The 19383-nt window shown below is 42.3% G+C and overlaps 3 protein-coding genes across 6 annotated transcripts in view; 1 reads left to right on the forward strand and 2 right to left on the reverse strand.

Moving 5' to 3' along the window:
- Positions 1–16: 16 nt before the first annotated feature.
- On the reverse strand, positions 17–5051 carry zgc:101583 (uncharacterized protein LOC494104 homolog). 3 transcript variants are annotated; one of them, XM_035767512.2, is made up of 6 exons: positions 4159–5051; positions 3134–3272; positions 2929–2985; positions 2444–2534; positions 2021–2181; positions 17–1657 (listed from the first exon to the last, which is right to left on the reverse strand). In XM_035767512.2, exons 2-6 carry the CDS (start codon positions 3270–3272, stop codon positions 993–995), a joined length of 1113 nt encoding a protein of 370 aa, XP_035623405.1. In that variant the 5' UTR covers positions 4159–5051; the 3' UTR covers positions 17–992. The 3 variants fall into 3 exon arrangements, with proteins under 3 accessions (XP_035623405.1, XP_035623419.1, XP_035623414.1); XM_035767526.2 differs by lacking the exon at positions 4159–5051 and adding an exon at positions 3895–4133; XM_035767521.2 differs by lacking the exon at positions 4159–5051 and adding an exon at positions 3857–4133.
- A 622-nt stretch (positions 5052–5673) lies between these two features.
- mars2 (methionyl-tRNA synthetase 2, mitochondrial) lies at positions 5674–12833 on the forward strand. 2 transcript variants are annotated; one of them, XR_008125372.1, is made up of 4 exons: positions 5674–6428; positions 9723–10057; positions 10443–11940; positions 12300–12833. XR_008125372.1 is itself a non-coding variant. In XM_035767570.2 (3 exons), exons 1-3 carry the CDS (start codon positions 6134–6136, stop codon positions 11634–11636), a joined length of 1824 nt encoding a protein of 607 aa, XP_035623463.1. In that variant the 5' UTR covers positions 5674–6133; the 3' UTR covers positions 11637–12833. The 2 variants fall into 2 exon arrangements, 1 of the variants encoding a protein (XP_035623463.1); XM_035767570.2 differs by having other exon boundaries at positions 10443–12833.
- Positions 12834–18091: 5258 nt separating this feature from the next.
- LOC118384046 (mediator of RNA polymerase II transcription subunit 12-like) overlaps positions 18092–19383 on the reverse strand; it is a 44696-nt gene continuing 43404 nt past the window's right edge. Inside the window, exons 43-44 of the mRNA XM_052512535.1 lie at positions 18758–18854; positions 18092–18573 (exon numbers count right to left, since the gene is read on the reverse strand). Of these exons, the coding sequence (XP_052368495.1) occupies positions 18536–18573; positions 18758–18854 (135 nt within the window). The 3' untranslated portion in view covers positions 18092–18535. The remainder of the gene's footprint in view (positions 18574–18757; positions 18855–19383) is intronic.

The raw sequence follows: 19383 nt of genomic DNA on the forward strand, positions 1-19383 counted from the left end.
GGTCCAAGTATTAGGGTCTTGTTGTATAAAAAGGTAATTGTTTATTGACATACTAAAAGAATGAGCAGTATGTTATAAATCAATGATTAAGAAATACATTAAGTTTGGCACGTGCAGTAGTAGGAATGTGTTTCAAAAGAGGCTATTTCAAGGAAAGTGCCTCAGTTAATACTGATGTTCATATACATGATCAATAAATTCAATTGAGGTAATTACATTACAGTAACTTCACACTCAGATTGCAAATATTGAACAATCACTAACTTTGAAAGATGATTGAAGCAAGTACACAAAAGGTAAAAGCTGCATTGCCTTGACTCACAGGTCTCGCATTTTTAAAAGAACATTAAAACAAAGGAATAAGACAGGCCTATCAATAAGTTACAGTTCAGTCAGTAAAAAACAGAAGGCACTAGTCGGTTCATATCAAAACTAGTGGATCTGAACTAAAATCAATACATTCAATTATCACTGTCCATGATTAAATATTAAGTGTATGTACACCAGTTTTTTTTATACAGTAGAAACCATTCGGATTAAGGGGAAACCTGTAGGACTAATACTTTCAACCAGTTGAATGGTTTAGGTGTACCATGAAGTAAAATAAAATTCTGTTGGACTTTGCTAATCTCTAGACATACTGTACATTTGTCGGTATAGAAATGCAATGTGCTCACTGGATTGCAGTGCATGATAATTAGGCAAACAATCCTTCCAGTGGCTATTGCATTGTAAGACTGTATTTAGTAAACATATTTTCCACTTGTCTACGCAGGTGGTTAAATATCAAATAAACAGAAATGTAAAACTGGCAATGGGAAATTGATCTCTAAACATTTGGCCTTCGTGCTAAATAGGGTTGGAGTCAATTCAGTTTTCGATTCAGGAAATTAGCTGAAATTCAATTAAGGAATTCAAAATTGCCTATTGTTTTCAGAGTCATGAATTGAGCTTCAATCATACTGAATTAAAAACTGAATTGATCCCAAGTGCTAAGTGGTGACAAAGCTATTGTTCCTCCTCATTGAGCCCTCTGGCGAGTAGCTGCCCTTTGAGTTCCCCTCTCTGGCCAGCTTCCCCTCCCCTGGCCCCTCTGCCTGGCTCTCCTGGCTGGGCAGGGCCACGTAGGCCTGCTGGCCCCAAGGGGATCCATGAGGTCCCTTCCTCAGGTACAGTGGCAGCGAGTCCCAACTGAATGTGAGATCTTTAAATGCATGAAGGAGGAAGATACCCAAGATAATTGTGAGAAACCCACTGACTGTCCCCACAGCTCCGTCCGTGCTCATGCTCAGCCACTCCTTGAAGAGGATAGCTGAACATGCCATTACAGAGGTGGTGAAGAACACGTAATAGATGGGCGTGACGATGGACGTGTTATAAATGTCCAGGGCTTTATTGAGATAGCTGATCTGGATGCTGACGCAGATCACCAGGCAAATGAGTAGACACCAGAACAGGGGTTCCTTTAGGACAGCAGTGCCAGCGAACAGCTCCTTAATGCCGATGCCCAGGCCCTTGACGCAGGACACCGACAGGGAGCCAATCACGGAGCAGATCAGGATGTAAACCAGCACGTTTTTCTGGCCGTAACGCGGGGCGACAAGGAAGATGAGGATCAAGCTGCTCGTCACAACAGACACGGCGAACACTATGAATCCTGGGAGACATCAAGTCGGAACATTTGAATGAGTAAATTGTAAGAGCATGATACAATAGTTGAGATTCTTGCATTTTTACTTATTAACAAGCCAATGCTTTTTGGGATCAGTGGCTCTGAACAGCTGCTGAGTGATTCAGCATAGGTCAACATGTGAGACATTGGTATGACTGAAGTAATACGTTTCTCAACATGGTCAAAAACATTATCAGCGCATGCAAGGGGATTGGCCTAAAGGCAATGCACATATTTTTTTAACCTTAAAAAAAAAAAAATCACATAATGAGTAGTTATTTGGGATGCAAGATGATATTATAGAAAAGTGTTTGTGTATATCTGGACCCATGATGTCAGTTACAGTACCTGGGTCTTGGAGCTTCTCAGCCATGGCAGTAAGGGAGGCCACCTCCTCCTCCTGAGGGGCGTGGATGACCATGACAGTGGAACCCAGGATGCACAGCAAGCAGCCCATCTTCCCGTGAACATTCAACCGCTCATTCAGGAAGTATGAGGACAGCACAGCACTGCAGGCAAAATAAGTTTGTCTAGTCAAAATGAACAGATTTTTTTTTTCTGTAGCGATCTTCATTTTAATGGCATGCAATAAGGTCTGACTGACTTTAGGCCCAAATACGTGTCAGGAAAACATCCTAGAACTAGTTCTTTGCAAATGGATTATTACATTTTGAAACAGAATGTCACCTCACGCTTATCTTAACAGTTCATGAGATGAGGAACTCAGTACCGATCAAAGCACAAGCTGAAGTTCAGTAATCAGCCATTTACCTCACAAGAACGCTCATTGCTCCCAGTGGTGTTACCAATGTGGCAGGGGCAAAAGCGTAAGCGGCAAAGTTAGCTGCTTCCCCAGCTCCCACTGAAACACAGAAACCAGCATTAATATGCAACAATGACATGGGACGATGCACATGGTACTGTAATTGTAAGCGGAGGTGAGTTTTGATAACTATGCTCTCATTCAGCCTACATGTACAAATGTGATCTTCTGAGGAATGTGTACTTCAAAGATTTCAATACGACAATGTGGGTCGTTGCATCATCACAAAAGACTACCAGCAAAAATACCAAACCCACAACAGCCTCCCTTTCTCTTTGAAAACAAAGACCACAATGTTAACAGGGAAAGGTCAATGAGGACTGTTACTACAAGGTTTACCCTACTGTACCACATGCTAAAGTTCAGTAATGCTAAATTGGTATTCTAAAATAAAGAACCATTGTGATCAGGTGACAGATTTTTCTACACTTACTTGATATTAGTCCTGCCCACCATAGCCATTCCTTGAGGTAAGCATATCCCCCCTGACCTAATAAATACAAATATAATGTATGATCATACAGATAGGGCCTACTATACTAATAATACAAGTGTTTAAAGTTTTATTCAGTAAGCATACTTTCAATTGCCCAACGTAGCTAAAGTTAAGATGAAGTTATGTATGATGGTGGTAATACCTGCTCGCATAAACCCTTTGCTGGACAATCGCAAAAGACCTTTCTTCTTAAGGATGAAGCTTCCTCCAATGAATATGCTCGAGCTCATGGCAAGAGAGAGGCCAATGTAGAAGTCAGTGCGGTTTGTTCCGATATCCATCTGAAATTCACCACCAGATGTGATAATAATGCAGAGTACACAGATCCCAGGTTTTGAAAGGTTCTGGATGGCGGTTCTCTAACCATGTCTACTACTGTTAATGTCTATTAACCTAAACACCTAACTAACCCTAAAGACAATCAATATATTTGTTGTTCAATCCCGCAGCCTTGACACAACGGGTTTGCAAATACAGCTGAGGAACGGGCTGGAGAAACGCAACCATTCTCAAATTTGTAGATGCAACTATGGATTAGATCATAGGCATATTTAGAAGCTATATAGTGTCTGGGTTTGTTAACAAAAACGTTACTTTTTAGAAACTGTCTGAATTTAAACAAACATTGAGTTATGATAAACAGTAATATGCTCACGAGGAGCTATAAATGAGTCAAGGTGAAATTACAGTAACGACCACATACTTAGCTTTTACAGTTCAATTCAGCCTGAATATTTCCTTCAACTGCTAGTCTTATTGTTGCCAGCTAGCTAGCTAACTTTCTAATCGCGTGACGATGTCTACTAACGTTACACATTTGATCAGATGTATGCGGTGAGGTAGTATTAGCAGCAATATCTCCTACCTGAATCTGAATAACGTTTTTTTTGTTGTTTTTTTTACCTGTAATTACTCATTCTGAACAGAGGTCATAAGACGTAGCTGGTAACAATAACTTGACTGGCAAAGCAATGTAGCGGGTCTATTAGCCTAGCTAGCCAGCTAACTTTTGAAATAAGCAAGCCAGGCAGAAGAAGAGAAAGGTTTCTACATCACATATTGGGCTGTATAGCGGACTTGCTATTCTACTTTCTTGTTTGCACACAACATTCACGTGAACACGAAAGGCTAGTATAGTACACATCCTAACATGTACTTTGAGCTCACCTTTGCTTTCAACCCATTCGATCTGAAAAGAAGCAGCTGACTGCTGGAGTCCGCCCAGAATGGATACTGCACTTCCTCGTGCAGTGTCAGTGTCGAATATGTAATTTTATAGCTATATTTGTTTCATACCATATCTGGCCAACGTTTACGAACTCGCCACAATCATTTATAATTTACATCAACTGACTTTATGAAAACCCAAATTAACAAGCAAATGGGAGTTTATGTGGGACATATCAGAGACAAAAATGGGCGAGTTCGTTTTACACGGGTCTGTTCTATTCGGGATCCTTGGTACATCCCTACGCCATTGAAGTTGACATTTAAAATAGTTAAAGTAAGCGCTAGGACAGGGTTTCACAAGGGGTGCACGTTTTGGTTTTTGCTTTAACACTACACAGTTGATTCAAATGATCAAAGCGTGATGATTAGTTGATTATTTGAATCACCCCAGTGGCTGCACTGTAGGTGGAAATGGGTGACATTGTCGCTTTTGTAGATTAGGAGACAGCAGTTGGCAATTCATTATTGGGTTAACCTACAGGGACATGGGGTGTCTCATCCTACAAAACGGATTTTACAGGCATGTTGGAAACATGACCGAAGACAGAACACAAACTTTGGGTGGGTAATACCCAGGTGAAAGAGATTGGACTGTATGGAAGGGAGTTTAGTCCAATGGTAGCTATTCCTGTAAATCCACCATGGCTACTCCGACCTCCAGTAGTTGATCTAGAAGTATTGGAGAGACTACAGAAAGATAGCGAGGGTGTTGATCCATCTGATTTGTTTAAAGAGACTCACAACACTTTGTCCCAATCACGGCCGGTTGTGATACAGCCTGGAGTCGCACCAGGGTCTGTAGGATAAGAACTAACCCAAGACTACATACAGCCTGTCATTTCCAATGGGAGCAAATGAATCATCGTGGGCATAGTCAAGCACGAGCATTGGCGCGTTCTAGCATGTATTTGCATAGTTCAGTCCGGGAATGTGAAGTTGCGCATGTGCAATAACTCAATTCGCCCTTGCACTCCTGAACAACGCGATTTAAAAAAAAAACTGTGAAAAGTGTGAAATCTACAAAACTTCGTGCACTCGGTTCAGAACTGTACGTTTGTTTATGTGTAACTGTAGTTTTTGTCGCACTGCTTTGCTTTATCTTGGCTAGGTCGCAGTTGTAAATGAGAACTTGTTCTCAACTGGCTTACATGGTTAAATAAATAAAACTCAGTTCCGGAAACTGTATTGAGATCAAATGTTTAATCGTTGAGAAAATGATCAGAATGTTGGCCAAAATCCATCTCGAGCCATCTTCTCCCACTACCGGCCACTGGGCTTCCTCGTCACCATATTTGGTAGTGCCAACCGCCAACCGGATGCTTCACATTTACGCATCCGTGGTTTCGTCCCAATGATAACGCATAACACTCGTTTTACAAGGTACAAGGTGCCTCGGGTGAGTGGATATTTTTTTAAACCATGGAATAGTTGAAAGTAAGCAAAACCACGTTAAACCGGGGCACCGGGCCATGTAAAACGAATTGTGCGTCTTCCTGCTGATCGGATTGGTTGTTCCCTGTAGAAAGGGGTGGTATAAATTTGTTGTGCACTGTGATTGGATTAATCCGAAATTACGTTGTAGCAAACGGAAGAAGATCTAACCTTGGCAGGGAAACACGTGGGTTTCATAAAGATATGTAAAGTGGAGTCCTTTACGGAATTATATTTATATAAAAACAAACAAATACCAGGATTACTCAAAATACTAAACTGTTTTGACATTTCTGGTGTCGTTACTTTTCTCTACGACTCATAGGCTTTTTAGAAATGAATTAACACCGGGCGAGGATATCACTGTTGCCATTTACAATGGACCGCAATATCAACGCTGAGTTGGTAACGTTTGTCATATGGTCCGTCATAACCTCACAGTCATAATTTGTGGACGCTGTCAACAGTTGCCTATTGTCCCATGATGAAGACGTACCTCTCCATTATCAGAAACTGTAAGGTTGCACAGAGATGGTCATTCAGCCATGCTACAAGATGTGCACTTTCTCCATCCCCATCATTCTGGAATTGCAAAAGGCTCATGGTGAGACGCCTGTGCACTGATATTCCGACCGAAGACCGGAACTATTATATCACCACCCCTATCTTCTATGTGAACGCTGCCCCTCATATTGGACACTTGTACTCGGCTGTTACTGCTGACTTCCTGCACAGATACAAGCTTCTACAGGGGTTCAACTCCAGGTTTGTCACAGGTGAGTGAAAAACACATGCAAATCAATGTGGATTGATTGAGTCGATTTCCACGCTCTAAACCCAGGGTCGTTACACTATTGTGGTAATATTGTAGTTGCCCTTGTTTATAAGCGTGAAGTGAAATATCCCTATTGAAGCATTGGTTAACACGCTTACCTAGCCCATCCTTGAAGGGCAGACCCAGGGTGGTGAGAGTATGCAACAACACCTCCGCTACACTGATCCTCAACACAGGGCACGCCATGGGTTTGTCCCCAGCCCCCTCCTGTACTCCCTGTTTACCTATGACTGTGTGGCTACACACGACTCCAACTCAATCATCAAGTTTACTGATGACATGACAGTGGTAGGCCTGATTATCAACAATGACGAGCCTACAGGGAGGAGGTTAGAGCTCTGGCGGAGTCATGCCAGAAAAATAACCTCTTCCTTAATGTAAAAAAAACAAAGGAGCTGATTGTGGTCTACAGGAGACAGAGCGGGAGCATGCCCTCATCCGCATGGGAGTCAAAAGCTTTACAGCACTGTGTCACATGTAACAGTATAGATTCCGTCCCTCTCCCCGTCCCTACCTGGGTTCGAACCAGGGACCCTCTGCACACATCAACAACTGCCTCCCACGAAGCATCGTTACCCATCGCTCCACAAAAGCTGCAGCCCTTGCAGAGCACAGGGAACAACTACTTCGAGATCTCAGAGCGAGTGACGTCACTGATTGAAACGGTATTAGAGAGCACCCCACTTACTAACTAGCTAGCCATTTCACATCGGTTACACACAGGAAGGCCAAGAAATCATCAAGGATCTCAGCCACCTGAGTCACGGTCTGTTCACTCTACTACCATCTAGCAGACTGAGACAGTACAGGTGCATCAAAGCCGGGACAGACTGAAAAACAGCTTCTTTCGATCCCCAGGTCTCTATCAGACTGTTGAACAGCCATCAGATTTTTTTTTTGTGCAAAATTTCTAAATGACATCAGTTTAACCGATTTGTAAGGAAATAGAAAGCTGTGAAAATGACCCAACATGTTTCTGTTAACATTTCAGTTCGAATGCATATTTTATGTTTTACGGTGAAATACCGTCCACTTTTATGATGCTGATAAAAATGGAACCTCTACAGACTGTGCATTTGCGTTCTCTCAAAATGCTGGAAGAAATCATATTTCTTCACTCCTGTTCCCTAGTCAAAATGTACATTTGGTGTATAATTTTACAGCAATAAATGTTTTTAATCCTGCAGGAGTTAATATTAAGACTGAAAGAGGTTATAGACATAGTCAGTGTCCAGATTTCAGTGTCCATTTAACCCTAAACTCAGACATTATCCTTTTTGAGACAGTGGATCAAGGTTGACTCTGCCCATTCCCAAAAAGCGATTGGCATGTAAGATATTTGCCGTGCATAAAGTTAGGCCCAAACCTTAACACTTTGGTAACACCTTGCATTTTGCATTTTACCCAAGAAGACTTGAAGCTGGAATCGCTGCCAAAAGTGCTGAGTAAAGGGTCTGAATATGTGATGTCATCTAAAAAAACTATTTTTGCCTTGTCATATTTGGGTATTGTGTGTGTAGGTTGTTGGGGGGGGAAAACAATTTAACCTGTTTTAGAATAAGGCTGTAACGTAACAAAATGTGAAAAGAGTCAAGGGGTCTGAGAACTTTCCGAATGCACTGTGCATTCATTTCCGATGGAACGATGTCTTTGCCTTGCAGCGCGTTCTATGCGGTGCATTCATTGGATTTATTGTGTATGCGTCAAACTGTCTGTAGACGGCTTGACAGAAATAGTAGCAAAAGGTGAATGTTGAACTTGTGTTACACACATCCAGATGAACGCATAAACCTCATTCACATTACCCATAAGCACTCTGTTACGTTGCGGCGGATCACATGCATTTCAATGGACAATAAAGTTAAAGAAACAAGTTGAGGTAGAAGTAACTAAAGAAAACATGTTTTATTATCACCTGAAACTATATATTTATCCTGTTTTGAATGAAAAAGTCATTTTGCAATCTCCCAAAATGACTGCAATCTCTGACAGGAGACAGGCTCTCCTCCATCTTGTGTTACAAACAACACTTGTCAGTTCAGTAGTGGGGCGAGACTCCAGTGAAGACGGCAAAAGGAAATGTCTCCTCGTGGTCATATCACGCAATAGGATTTCACCTGGAATTTTATAAAAAGGTCTTATCATTTTTTATGGAAAGCTGATTTTAAAAAATGGCAGTTTAAACATTGACAAAATTGTCTATTTGTCACGTCCCTACATTTTTCCACAACTACCTACACAGAAATTCTCTGTTAGGGCACACAAAACATTTTCTTGAGGCAAGCCGAAGTCTCCGCCCACTCGTCGGTGATTGGTTAACAGTAGGGATTCTTCAATGAAGTGCCTGTTGTTTTTCAACGAGAGATGAGTTGTTCTCGTGTACATATTTTCACTTGAAAATACTGCACCAAACATCCAAGTCAGATGCAAAAACATAAATTCATGACATTTCTTGAGTTATCCTAGACTAATTCAGCCTACAGTGTCTCAAAATTGACCAACACAGTACTATTGTTGCTTTTTATTCTTGTTTTTCAAGCCGAAGGTCTTTTAAGAGTATGTGAGCACTCATTCGGCTAGCTGAGCTCTGTTACTGAAGCATGCTTACTCACTTATGCCAAAATAATGAAGTAAAAACCTCAATGTAACCTATAGAAATTACACATATATATATATATATATATTTTTTTTTTCAATCTGACTGCAACCCACTCGCCCTTCATCCACATAATATTTCATGACCCAAAACCCACCTGCGCATTACAAATGCACAGACACACAGCCAATGCTGCAGTCCCACGTATATAGAGACATTGAACACGGGACTGTTTCTTTTATACTGTATTCTTCACTTACCTCATTCTGATATCTACTACTGTACATTGCTATTAGTTATTGTTATACACATGATTCTCAACATAGCTCACTAATATCTACTGCTGTACATATGTCTTGTTGGTGTATATACGCATAGATTGTTTCAGTAATCCAATTGTAATGTTATTTGGGTTGTTAACTGTATTCGTTCGGACATTCATGATTTATTGTCTCGTTTTTGATTGTGTACTTGTTTGACATTTTGCCTCACTGTTAGGAGCTAGTAACACACGCATTTCGCTGTAACGGCTATAACATCTGCTAAACTGTCATTTGATTTACCTTGGGGACAGGCGACCCGAGTTTCGAGACTCACCCCCTTCATTCATAATATCTAAATAACATCTTTGCATTTCAGGTACAGATGAGCACGGACTCAAAATCCAACAGGCTGCCAATGCTGCCGGACAGGATCCTCTAAGTTTCTGCACTAAAGTATCTGAGCGATTCAAATACCTCTTCAAGAGCTGTCACATCTCATACACTGACTACATCCGTACCACTGAGGAGAGACACCGCTGTGCAGTGGAGCACTTCTGGACCGTGCTTCAGAGTAAAGGCTTCATCTATAAGGGTAATTATGAAGGCTGGTACTCCACGCAGGACGAGAGCTTCCTCATGCCATCGCAGGTGGGAGATGCCAAGGATTCATCAGGGAAGGAGATCAAGATCTCTCTGGAGAGCGGCCACAAGGTAGGCTAAAGGATGACTTCATAAATAGTTGTTGCTCGCATCATAACAAGGTTTACTACTACATCTCATTGATTCATGTCATTTACTGAGTGTTGTTCCTTGGTATGGCCATGCAACGCTTCTCTTTCTAGCATAAGAAATGTAATAACGATTAGGAAGGTGAGATAAAATGTAGAAGGTGTCTGTATTCAAAACGTGATGTTTCTGAAGTAACACCTACACAATCTGAAAGAGAACAGGAAAAATCATATCCATCGTGTCAGATAAATTCAGGTCCAGTGACTCAAGCAGGTTTGAATTATTAAAAAAAAACTTTATTTACTACTCTAGTGCTCTTTTATACATTGTTTTTCTCATCAAATAAAATCTGGTTTGTCTTTTGCAGGTGGAGTGGATGAAGGAGGACAACTACATGTTCCGTCTGTCTGAGTTCCGGTCCCGGCTGCAGGAGTGGCTGGAGGGGAACCCCAGAGCAGTGCAGCCAGAACGGTTCCACCGCGCCGTTCTCCAGTGGCTCCAGGAGGACCTCCCAGACCTCTCTGTCTCCCGCCAGAGAAGCCGCCTCCAGTGGGGCATTCCAGTTCCTGGTGACCTCGACCAGACAATCTACGTGTGGTTAGACGCCCTGGTCAACTACCTCACAGTGGCTGGTTACCCGGACTCACACTCTAAATGGTGGAGGGCTGCCCATCATGTCGTGGGAAAGGACATTCTCAAATTCCATGCCATCTATTGGCCGGCATTCCTACTGGCTGCTGACTTGCCCCTCCCACAGACCATACATGTGCACTCTCATTGGACAGTGGGAGGGAAGAAAATGTCTAAAAGCTTGGGGAATGTGGTGGACCCCCTGGAGAGGTCTCAAAGGTTCACCATAGACGGTATGAGGTACTTCCTCCTGCGCCAGGGGGTCCCAGACACAGACTGCGACTATGACGATGATAAAGTGGTCAAACTGCTCAATGCCGAGCTGACAGACTCGCTGGGTGGCCTTCTAAACCGCTGCACTGCTCCCTCTCTCAACCCAGCTCAGGTCTACCCCCACTTCTGCTCTGACTCCTTCCCCAGTCAAGGGACTGTAGCACATAAGGGGAGGGCTGTGGATGAAGATTATCACATGCTGGATGCTGTACGTGCACTACCAGCTGTGGTGGAGCAGCACTACAATAGTGTGCAGGTGTACAAAGCTCTGGAGGCCATTAACCGGTGCGTGAGGCAGACCAACGGCTTTGTCCAGCGGCACACACCATGGAAGTTGGGCAGTGGGGATGGGATGGACCAGCTGTGGCTGGACACCATCCTCCACGTGTCCCTAGAGTGTCTGAGGATGTATGGGACACTCCTACAGCCCATAGTGCCAGAGATAGCAGACAAACTTCTGTCCAGGCTGGGGGTAAAGCCAGAGGAGAAGAGCTGGGCTGCTCTGGACTTCCTGGTTAAATATCAGGGAAAGGACTGCCCCTTTGAGGGCAGAGCACTGGGTCCTGACACTGGAGTCCTGTTTAATCGTCTGGAGAGGCCAAATGCAGAGAAGGGAAAGCCCAAGAAGGCTAAGAAAGCCACTAAAGTGAAATCATAAACATGGAAATTCTATGTTTTCTATCCATGTAAAATGAGTTGAAATAAATTAGATTGAATATGTCATTAGTGTAATGCATTATTTTTCCTGTCTGTTTGAGCTGTCCTAACTGCTGCTTTTGTTTACAATTGATCATTATTATATTCAAATGGTGTTAAACATTTTTGGATTTGATTCAAAATAAGGAATATAGGACCCATCACGACAAGAGATATCACAACACTACATAAAGGGAGACCCAAGACAACATCATAGCATGGTAGCAACACCAGATGACAACAACATGGCAGCAGCACAAAACATGGTAAGAGTTACACACAAGGATACTTTGACACACATGAATGAAAAGGTAGTGGAATGGTAGTGGCTATGTAATGGACAGAAAACAGTGGTAATGAATACACTGTATATTCCAAAGCACAATGATAATAAAGGACTGTATAACGGCAGGGTAGCCTAGTGGCCTCAACTCCTCTGTAAACTGGTCATCTCTGTATACCTGTCGCAAGACCCACTGGTTGATGCTTATGTATAAAACCCTCTTAGACCTCACTCCCCCTATCTGAGATATATACTGCAGCCCTCATCCTCCACATACAACACCCGTTCTGCCAGTCACATTCTGTTAAAAGTCCCCAAACCACAAACATCCTCTCTTTTCAGTTCGCTGCAGCTAGCAACAGGAAAAGGTTGCAACAAACACTCAAACTGGACAGTTTTATCTCAATCTCTTCATTCAAAGACTCAATTATGGACACTCACTGCCAGTTGTGGCTGCATTGTGTGATGTATTGTTGTTTCTACCTTCTTGCCTTTTGTGCTGTTGTTTGTGCCCAATAATGTTTGCATTATGTTTTGTGCTGCTACCATGTTGTTATGTTTACATTTACATTTAAGTCATTTAGCAGACGCTCTTATCCAGAGCGACTTACAAATTGGTTGCTACCATTTTTGCAAGGTCTGTATCAGCAGATACTGGAATACTACCATGTGTTGCTGCCTTGCAATGTTGTCTTAGGTCTCTCTTTATGTAGTGTTGTCTCTCTTGTTGTGATGTGTCCTATATTTATATATTTTTTTAATATATATATCCCAGGCCCCCGTCCCTTTTTGTATTTTGGTAGGCCGTCATTGTAAATAAGAATTTGTTCTTAACTGACTTGCCCAGTTAAATAAACATGTGTTTTGTACACTGCTGCTACTCGCTGTTTATTATCTATACATAGTCACTTCACCCCTACCTACATGTACAAATGACCTCAACTAACCTGTACCCCCGCACACTGACTCGGTACCGGTACCCCCTGTGTATAGCCTCGTTATTGTTATTTAATTATTTTTTTATATATATTTTTTGACTGTTTAGTTTATTTGGTAAATGTTTTCTTAACTTGAACTGCACTGTTGGTTAAGGGCTTGTAAGTAAACATTTTACAGAATGGTCTATACTTGTATTCTGCTCATGTGACAAAGTTTGATTTGATTTATAAATGGCTATGCCACCTGCGCATATTACAACAATCTTTTTATTTCACCTTTATTTAACCAGGTAGGCCAGTTGAGAACAAGTTCTCACTTACTACTGCGACACAAACAACAGAGTTACACATGGGATAAACAAACATAGTCAATAACACAATAGAAAAATCTGTATATGTGTGCAAATGAAGTAAGGAGGTAAGGCAATAAATAGGCCAATAGTGGTGAAGGAATTACAATTTAGCTATTTACACTGGAGTAATATATGTGCAGATGAGGATGTGCAAGTAGAAATACTGGTGTGCAAAAGAGTAGAAAAACAAATATTGGGATGAGGTAGGTAGTTGGTTGGATGGGCTATTTACAGATGGGCTGTGTACAGCTGCAGCGATTGGTAAACTGCTCTGACAGCTGAAGCTTAAAGTTTGTGAGGGAGATATGAGTCTCCAACTTAAGTGATTTTTGCAATACATTCTAGTCATTGGCAGCAGAGGAAAGGTGGCCAAAGCAGGTGTTGGCTTTGGGGATGACCAGTGAAATATACCTGCTGGAGTGCGTGGAACGAGTGGGTGTTGCTATGGTGACCAGTGAGCTGAGATAAGGCGGAGCTTTACCTAGCAAAGACTTATAGATGACCTGAAGCCAGTGGGTTTGGCGACAAATATGTAGCAAGGACCAGCCAACGAGAGCATACTTGTCGCAGTGATGGGTAGTATATGGGGCTTTGGTGACAAAATGGATGGCACTGTGATAGACTACATCCAATTTGTTGAGTATAGTGTTGGGTGCTATTTTGTAAATGACATCGCCAAAGTCGAGGATCGGTATGATAGTCAATTTTATGAGGGGATGTTTGGCAGCATGAGTGAAGGGGCTTTGTTGCAAAATAGGAAGCCGATTCTAGATGTAATTTTGGATTGGAGTTGCTTAATAATGTGAGTCTGGAAGGAGAATTTACAGTCTAACCAGCACCTAGGTATTTGTAGTTGTCCAGTTCATGTGTTCACTGAGCCTGTCTCTCTTCTATGTGGACAACTTCTGCAAGGTCTGTATCAGCAGATACTGGAATACTACCAGTGTCCAGTATGTTAGAAAACATTTTCTAGTAGACCAGATCTGTTTGTCAATACTTTCATTTCTGAGATAGCTATTAAGTTCAGGAAGTCAGTTGAGGTGAAAGCTATTAGTTGCTCAGACCATCACCCTACTGTGCCTGGAGAAGTGTTCTGTGATGTCCGCACTAGGACGAATCTCAAGGCCCTGAAGTCCTGTCTGGATTGTCTAAATTATTTCTGTGAGACTCACCTGCAGCCGCATCAGATAGCCCCAGCCCTAAAGAGACACAAACTGATCGACCCTGTGGAGACCCTGGAAGACGGGATATGTAAGATAATGAGGCCATATACAGTCGTGGCCAAAAGTTTTGAGAATGACAAATATACATTTTCAAAGTGTGCTGTTTCAGTGTCTTTAGATATTTTTGTCAGATGTTACTATGAAATACTGAAGTATAATTACAAGCATTTCATAAGTGTCAAAGGCTTTTATTGACAATTACATGAAGTTGATGCAAAGAGTCAATATTTGCAGTGTTGAACCTTCTTTTTCAAGACCTCTGCAATCTGCCCTGGCATGCTGTCAATTAACTTCTGGGCTACATCCTGACTGATGGAAGCCCATTCTTGCATAATCAAAGCTTGGAGTTTGTCAGAATTTGTGAGTGTTTGTTTGTCCACCCGTCTCTTGAGGATTGACCACAAGTTCTCAATGGGATTAAGGTCTGGGGAGTTTCCTGCCATGGACCGAAAAGGATGTGTTGGTGCCATTCTTTATTCATGGCTGTGTTCTTAGGCAAAATTGTGAGTGAGCCCACTCCCTTGGCTGAGAAGCAACCCCACGCATGAATGGTCTCAGGATGCTTTACTGTTGGCATGACACAGGACTGATGGTAAGCACTCACCTTGTCTTCTCCGGACAAGCTTTTTTCCGGATGCCCCAAACAAAAAGAAAGGGGATTCATCAGAGAAAATGACTTTACCTCAGTCCTCAGCAGTCCAATCCCTGTACCTTTTGCAGAATATCAATCTGTCCCTGATGTTTTTCCTGGAGAGAAGTGGCTTCTTTGCTGCCCTTCTTGATGTAACGGATGTGAAACGGCTAGCTTAGTTAGCGGTGTGCGCTAAATAGCGTTTCAATCGGTTACGTCACTTGCTCTGAGACCTTGAAGTAGTAGTTCCCCTTGCTCTGCAAGGGCCACGGCTTTTGTGGAGCGATGGGTAACGATGCTTCGAGGGTGACTGTTGTCGTTGTGTGCAGAAGGTCCCTGGTTCGCGCCCGGGTATGGGCGAGGGGACGGACGTAAAGTTGTACTGTTACATTGACACCAGGCCATCCTCCAAAAGTCTTCGCCTCACTGTGCATGCAGATGCACTCACACCTGCCTGCTGCCATTTCTGAGCAAGCTCTGTATTGGTGGTGCCACGATCCCACAGCTGAATCAACTTTAGGAGACAGTCCTGGCGCTTGCTGGACTTTCTTGGGCGCCCTGAAGCCTTCAACAATTGAACCGCTCTCCTTGAAGTTGTTGATGATCTGATAAATGGTTGATTTAGGCGCAATCTTACTGGCAGCAATATCCTTGCCTGTGAAGCCCTTTTTGTGCAAAGCAATGATGACTGCACGTGTTTCCTTGCAGGTAACCATGGTTGACAGAGGAAGAACAATGATTCCAAGCACCACCCTCCTTTTGAAGTTTCCAGTCTGTTATTCGAACTCAATCAGCATGACAGAGTGATCTCCAGCCTTGTCCTCGTCAACACTCACACCTGTGTTAATGAGAGAATCACTGACATGATGTCAGCTGGTCCTTTTGTGGCAGGGCTGAAATGCGAGGGGTACAGGTTAGTCGAGGTAATTTGAACATGTAGGTATGGGTCGAAAGTTTCAACTATCATGGTCCAAACACACCAAGACAGTTGTGAGGAAGGCACAACAAACATTTTGCCTGTTTTGCATGTTATTTTGGCATTAATATGTGTCCCATCTCAGTTTGCAAACAATGTAAAAAATATATATCATTGAGTTAATAAAGGCACATACAAACAGGTGCTTCAGCCTAGCTCAGTGCTTTCTGTGGTGGTGGAGCAAGCCTACAGAAAATATGGAGCATTGCGCCGTGATTGGCTCAGTGTTGTCACTCATGGGGACACTACGTCACCTCCAAGTCTAAGGGTAGAGTTCTAAAATTCTAGCCCCTTGGGTGCTGCCATAGAGTTACATTAGAAGTGCCCATCCAAGAAGGCTCAAGGAAGGTCATTGGACACAGATAAAATTACTTAAAATCACATATCTACAGTAGCTTTGATTGGACTGATCATGATGCATTACCAGGTACTGACAGCCGGGCCAGCTGAGCCTGGGAGCCTGGGACTCATGAAGGGCAGGGCCGTCGCTCTGTCTGTTCGTAATACTAACAAACTAACCGCTACCAAAATAAAATGCAACAAAGAGAGCCTTAGCATCAGTGATTTACAATGATTTACATGAAAATTATATTAATAACAACAACAAAACCCCACAACCAATAGTAGTAATAAATTGTCTTATCACTGTACACTACAGTATACTATCATCTAACAGTTAACCCTTTTGGGGGGGCATTGAAACAGGCCTTCTTGGACATGGTTTGTTACACTTTCCCCTCTTTTCGGGAAAGTTTGTCCCCACGCTTCCCTGGGCATACTCTCCAATGGCCAAGATGGAAATGTCAATGATCTAAATTCTTCTAAATAAAGGGTTTTTAAACAGGAGCTGTGTCTGGCCATGTAAATCCTACTCACAAAATAAAGGTGCATAACTGAGTTTACCCCTCCACTGCGTACATCACTGGTCATGACATTTCAGTTTCCACCGTCTCTGGTAATTAGTGAAATGCGCCGCATGGTCAATCTGTTGTCTGTATTGGCCGTGCAGCATTTATGGTGATGTGGCTTCTGCAGAGATGGTGTGAAGTTAGTGTGTTTATACAAGACCTCCCGCCCTCACCTACCTGCAAATAATCATGTCAATGCGGAGCCCTCCGCATTGTTGCAAAATGTGAAGCTCACCGCGATGCAGTAAAGAGCAAAATGTGGCCTCTGCGTGCCTCCTGAGGCTCCTAGAAAGGGTTCGTCCAAAATGGCGCATTTGAACAGAGGCCATTTCCATAACACATACATCCACACAAGGCAACAGCAGATAATATTCAATCGTATATATGGTAATGGCTATAATGTAAAACACAGGATCCAACACGCAGAGACCATTTCCATTGTGAAATGTACTGCACCATTACACGATGCGTCTCAAAAGACGCGCTAATTAGTAATTAGCATACCGTTTTGGTTAGCGCAAGTAACCCTGTGAGTCTGCTCATAGTTTTTTTGTTGTTGCTCTGTCCAATGAAAGCATCATGCCCCTGTTAAGTCATAAAGATGTTGAAGCGGGGGCATGGTTTTGGATCAAAAGTCCTCTAAGAAGCTCGCATGAAGAAAAAAAGACTAACCTCCATATTTTTTTTATTAGTGGACTGCCTGGTTTTAGCGACATATCTAACAGGGTTCCCATTTCTAAAATATTCCATGACTTTCCATATACCTTACAGAATGTACATGACAATGGACAAAAGCTCACTGGGCAATACAATGTGGAAAAAGAACAGAATACATTTTTCTGATCATTTAATTTCCAAGGAGTGATCAATATGCAAAATTCCCTGACTATCCCTCTGGAATGCACATCAGAAAATTCCATGACTTCCCAAAAACAAATCACTGACCTGTGCGAACCCGACTACACAAAAAATGAAAACAATACTATCTATAAGTGGATAATAATGATGACTCATAGTATTTCAATATCATTAATAATATCCTGATTATTCACAACCTGATTAGTAAAATGCTGTGTCAGGATGAAAAGAACGCACCAAACACAAGTACAAGACATAAAAACTGACATGATATTTAATGAGAAATACACTAAACTGAAAAATTGTACAAATTGAAATAAAATAAAAAATTGCATTATTCTTATAATTTCTTGTACTTATTTTTTACATAGACTCTTCCATTCCATTATTCTCCATTATCATAATATTTCACAGCACAATCCCTCCTTGGATGTTCAGAAATTCCATGACTGAAGTTGAGATGGTTTTTGAATGGCATGTTGGGCCTCTGTGGTTGAGTTGTGGGTTCTTCCGCCTGGTCGTCTTTCTTGGCCAATAGCAGCCTTTCCCTCCTAAGAGCCTACACCTCTAAATATGGGGTCTGCGGGGCATTGGACACATCTATCTGCCAATCTACGGGCTGGCTGGGGACACGCCCACACACAGGGTCTCCCTATCCTTCCACACACACACTAATATACAACAAGCACTATCAGTAATATGAGTTGGTGTTCTGTCCGGGTTGTGTATCTGGGGAAAAGAAAAGAACACACCTGTTATCAACACACCTAAAATGACTGGAAATGGTGAAAATAAATGTCACATTTAGGGATTTATTTTCTTGTTTGGTGCCTGATGAATGTGACCCTGGGGTTAGTACAAGGCTATAGCAGATCTCACTAAAGTACACTGACACAATGAGTCTCTTTCTTACTTGAGAGTTGTTGTTGGAGCTGCCTGACCAGTGCTGCGGTCTGCTGCTGCTGTTGAGTCTGCTGCATCTGAGTCTGCTGCATCCCCTGTCGTGGGAACTGACACACACACATATTTCGGTGGTTGAACGTACAGACTATAACTTCACATCATACCTAATTTGAGAGGAATGAACTAATAAAGAAAATACTGTGACCATGACTTGGGACTCATTGTCTCTTTCCAGTAGCACACATTTAGAAAAAAAGATGAGGCAAGAGAGGTCAGAGATTCAGAATCGGAAAATTGAACCAATGTTTGAGACCGTTGACAAGATTGTCCGTCCAAAAACACAACATTTAGGCCTTCGCGCATATGCAACTCGTCCCAAAAATAATTGACTTGAGTAACTTTTAATGGAAAAAACAGAATTTATAAGATACAAATTCCTATTAATGCATTTCTGTCTGGCTACGTCAGTCTTGTACTAGTGAATCTCATATCAGTACTCTGCGAGAGGGCCCCAACTGGCAATAAGGCAGGAGTTTCCTCTAGCCAGCTTTAATATGTTAGTTTCCTGCTAATTACTTACACCCATATTATCCTTATCGATATAGGAATAACATCCATTTTCGATATATCGTGCTG

The sequence above is a fragment of the Oncorhynchus keta genome, chromosome 4 (genome assembly GCF_023373465.1).
Source record: "Oncorhynchus keta strain PuntledgeMale-10-30-2019 chromosome 4, Oket_V2, whole genome shotgun sequence".
Classification (NCBI taxonomy): Eukaryota; Metazoa; Chordata; class Actinopteri; order Salmoniformes; family Salmonidae; genus Oncorhynchus; species Oncorhynchus keta.

Bases quoted from the DNA above. Each gene is read 5' to 3' on its own strand.
- zgc:101583 (XM_035767512.2), bottom strand. From the start codon at position 3,272: ATGGATATCGGAACAAACCGCACTGACTTCTACATTGGCCTCTCTCTT. The intron at 2,182-2,443 runs GTAAATGGCTGA...TTTTGCCTGCAG, and splicing joins GCAATGAGCGTTCTTGTGAG to TGCTGTGCTGTCCTCATACT. The intron at 1,658-2,020 runs GTACTGTAACTG...GATGTCTCCCAG, and splicing joins TGAGAAGCTCCAAGACCCAG to GATTCATAGTGTTCGCCGTG.
- mars2 (XM_035767570.2), top strand. From the start codon at position 6,134: ATGATGAAGACGTACCTCTCCATTATCAGAAACTGTAAGGTTGCACAG. The intron at 6,429-9,722 runs GTGAGTGAAAAA...TTTGCATTTCAG, and splicing joins CAACTCCAGGTTTGTCACAG to GTACAGATGAGCACGGACTC. The intron at 10,058-10,442 runs GTAGGCTAAAGG...TGTCTTTTGCAG, and splicing joins CTCTGGAGAGCGGCCACAAG to GTGGAGTGGATGAAGGAGGA.